The 3,493-nt window shown below is 31.8% G+C and overlaps 1 protein-coding gene across 1 annotated transcript; it reads right to left on the bottom strand.

Annotated features, from left to right (window-relative positions):
• Positions 1-88: 88 nt before the first annotated feature.
• LOC122536395 lies at positions 89-443 on the bottom strand. The gene has a single exon (XM_043668746.1). It carries the CDS (start codon positions 407-409, stop codon positions 89-91), a length of 321 nt encoding a protein of 106 aa, XP_043524681.1. The 5' UTR covers positions 410-443.
• Positions 444-3,493: the final 3,050 nt, after the last annotated feature.

Here is a 3,493-nt window from a genome sequence, read left to right as displayed (position 1 = left end):
AATGACAATTACAATTTTATCCTTTTTATCCTTGTTTATTGATCCCCCATCGAGATACCAGAAATACCAAGATGAAATTTACAAGGTTTTACAAGGCGAACGTGACGCGACGTTTGCAACGAGCGGATTTCTTCCCAGACTTGTTCCGCTTCCCTTTCGGGCAGCTGAGCTTCAATATTTGACCACGAAGTTCACCGTCCTCCGGCGGAAATTGTCGACCATTTCCCTCCTGATCCTCGGCCGAGGTCGGGTACAACGCACCCCGAACACGGCCCCCGTTGCCGACGGCGTCCGATTCATCCGGCTCAGGGCCTTGGTTCGAGGATCTCGCGGCATGAGAACTTCCACCCAGCTGGACTCGCCTTTCACTTGCGTCCACTGATCGAGCATCGATCGAAACGGTTCCCATGTTTTCCCCGTCACGCTCGTGTTCGTGCTGTGCGCCTTCTGAACGAAACGGATACATTTTTTTTTTTTTCTTTTTCTTCTTCTTCTTCTTCTTCCTTTCTGAATTTCGCGAACAGATCCTCTCGCGAGGATCCACGACGAGTCTCTCGTCGATCAAATGTAATCCATAAAAAAATTGACCGCGACGACGACGACGAGTTGCAAGTAAGTGCTATATTTCGTGAAGTTATCTATAGAGTTTGTATCGTCCCCTTCAACGAGGTATACGACTCATTTCTTTTTTTGAGAGAGAATTGTGTAATGAGAAATTGAGAAACTGACAAAAGGCCAGGAGTCAATCAATTTTTTATTTATATGTCTATTATTTATTTATATTTTATTTATATATAAATTTTATATATATTTATATTTTATTTGTATATATTTTATATATATATATATATATTTTAGTTATATATCTATTATATATTTATATAATATATTCATAATATACATATTTATAATAGATATATTTATATTTATATTTTATTTATATATATATATTTTAGTTATATATCTATTATATAAATATATAATATATATCATATTTACTTTATATTTATCATAATATATCATATTTATTTTTATTTATATATATATTTTTTAGTTATATATCTATTGTATATTTATATAATAAATATATTCATAATATACATATTTATAATAGATATATTTATATTTATATTTATATATCTACTATTTATTTATGTTTTAATTAGGTACGATACCAGCGAGGAGCTCCTAAAAGCCGGTATCGAGGGTCGTCTAACAAACGCCCTGATTCCGTTCATGTCCAATATCTTGGAAATTTTAACACCGCTCGTACTCGTTTGATACTTTTACATTTTTCAAAGGATCGACGAAGAATTTTTTTAATCTGACGACATCGTGCTGTCACGCGTGAGGTGAAACAAGAATTCTCCTCACGAGCGAAACGTTCCTTGAGAAACAAAGACTTGTCGTCCGCAATTGTTTATCGTTAAGTTGGCCAATTAACAAATTTCATAGAACTACATACCAGGTGCCATCTTTCGTCTATCGTTTTATTTAGAAATTGTACTGTTGAATGCAAGAAGTATGTACGTATATACTTCGGGCTTTGATTCCATTTCGAATAAAGCGCATATTAGTATTTTATATAAAATGCAAAATTTATAAAACTTTCATATATTTCTTTATATTTTATTTTAGTATTTTAAGTTGGATGCAAATTGTGTTAATGGAACTCTTAAAAATATTGAATTTTTTAGTCAACGGTCTTACAATAATTTATAATCGTTATATATAAGAAATATTTCAATTTTAAATGAAACTGAGACGATGAGATCCTTCTTGCATCTAACAACACAATTAACATGGTGCGCTAGCAGCTGGTTCAGGGACCATAACAAGTGACCAAACCGTGTACAATAATTCGGTGTATCACTGGATAGAAATTACTAAGAAGTAATAAATTTATTATTTGTTTTGCCTTGTTTTATACTATATTTCAATATACTTCAAATATAGTATAAAATATAATATAGTATAAATACAGTATATAGTATAAAATATAATATAAATACAGTATATGGTATAAAATATAATATAGTATAAATATCGTATATAGTATAATATAATAGTATAGTATATAGTATATAATATATAGTATAAATATAATATGTAGTATAATATAGTATACAGTATAATAAAGTATAAATATAGTATATAGTATAAATATAGTATAATATAGTATAATATAGTATATACTATATAGTATAAATTATATATATTATATAGTATATATTATATAGTATAGCATAATATAGTATATATGATATAGTATAAATATAATATATAGTATAATATAGTACATTTCAATATACTTAAAACTGAGAAAATATTGCAATTATGGGCCAAATATTCTCGACGTCATTACGAGATATTAAATTCTTATGCAAACATACATACTGTATTTAGGTATAAGCGGATAATAAATAGCTCTATGAAATTTTTCGAAACAAGAAACAGGCTTCTCCAGCAGCTCCCTCTTTAATCGGTCCAAGATTAAGAAATCATTCTGTGCCAGCGACTCTTTTGATTCTTCCCCCTCCCTCTACTTTCAATTGATTCAATTAGACGTGCAAATGACACGATTAATGTCCCTCCCGTACTTTCGAAATCTTGTGAAACGCGCGCTCAACGCTCGATCGTTTCTCAAGGAAAGTACGACGGTTCGATTCCACACTGTTCGAGAGCCAGCAAGCCATCGGCAAGTTTTACTCATTAAGTAAGGCATTATCCTAGCCTCGTCTGAAACAACGTTCCGCAACGAGTATGCAATCAAGTGCACAGACAAGGCGGCTCACTTAAATTACTGTGCTCGAGAGTTGTCGAACACACGTCGTGCATACACGACGAGAACTTGGCTCGTTAACGCGTGGCCCCGGGAATCACGCGGGCCAACTTCCAAATTTACACGTACGGTACCACGCCATTTTCCAATCGACTAACGACCATGCACCGTAACACCGAACTGTATTTTTTTTTCTTCCCTTTCTCTATTTTGTTTTTTTTTTTTTTTTTTTTGTTTTTTTTGGGTGGGGGAGGGATTTTTAATTGACGAGGAAACAATATTTTTGCCGAACGAACAGTTACGAATCCTCCGTAATGAATCGCACGATAGTTTCGATTCGAGTCGCTTCTCCATCTCTCTTGCGAATCATTTTTAACATTAATCAGTTTTCGAGAAGTAAAAGAAAAATTTAATAAGTAAAAAAATCATTTGTTTTGGTTGAATTGGTGATTTGTTGAAATAAATTACCGTGAATTTGTGTAACAAGTGATATAAAAAATAATGTTATGGTTATTATTATTATTAATAGATTGCGCGTGTATCTTCAACCGAAGAATTGCGATTTTGTACAAATAATTGTAAATTTTTTGGAGTCTCTATAATAATCTGTTATTATTATTAAAAGTCATTGAGAACTGACGTGTCCAACAAATTTTATTAATACATTATACTACTGACAAATAAAATTTAAAAAATTTTTCTAATCAATTT

This window comes from Frieseomelitta varia, unplaced genomic scaffold, assembly GCF_011392965.1.
Source record: "Frieseomelitta varia isolate USP_RPSP 00005682 unplaced genomic scaffold, Fvar_1.2 scaffold_830, whole genome shotgun sequence".
NCBI lineage: Eukaryota > Metazoa > Arthropoda > Insecta > Hymenoptera > Apidae > Frieseomelitta > Frieseomelitta varia.
The sequence above is the reverse complement of the archived record's forward strand: the minus strand, read 5'-3'. Positions and strand labels throughout refer to the sequence as shown.

What these genes read in the sequence shown, in the direction of transcription:
- LOC122536395 (XM_043668746.1), bottom strand. Translation starts at nt 409, where the DNA reads ATGGGAACCGTTTCGATCGATGCTCGATCAGTGGACGCAAGTGAAAGG.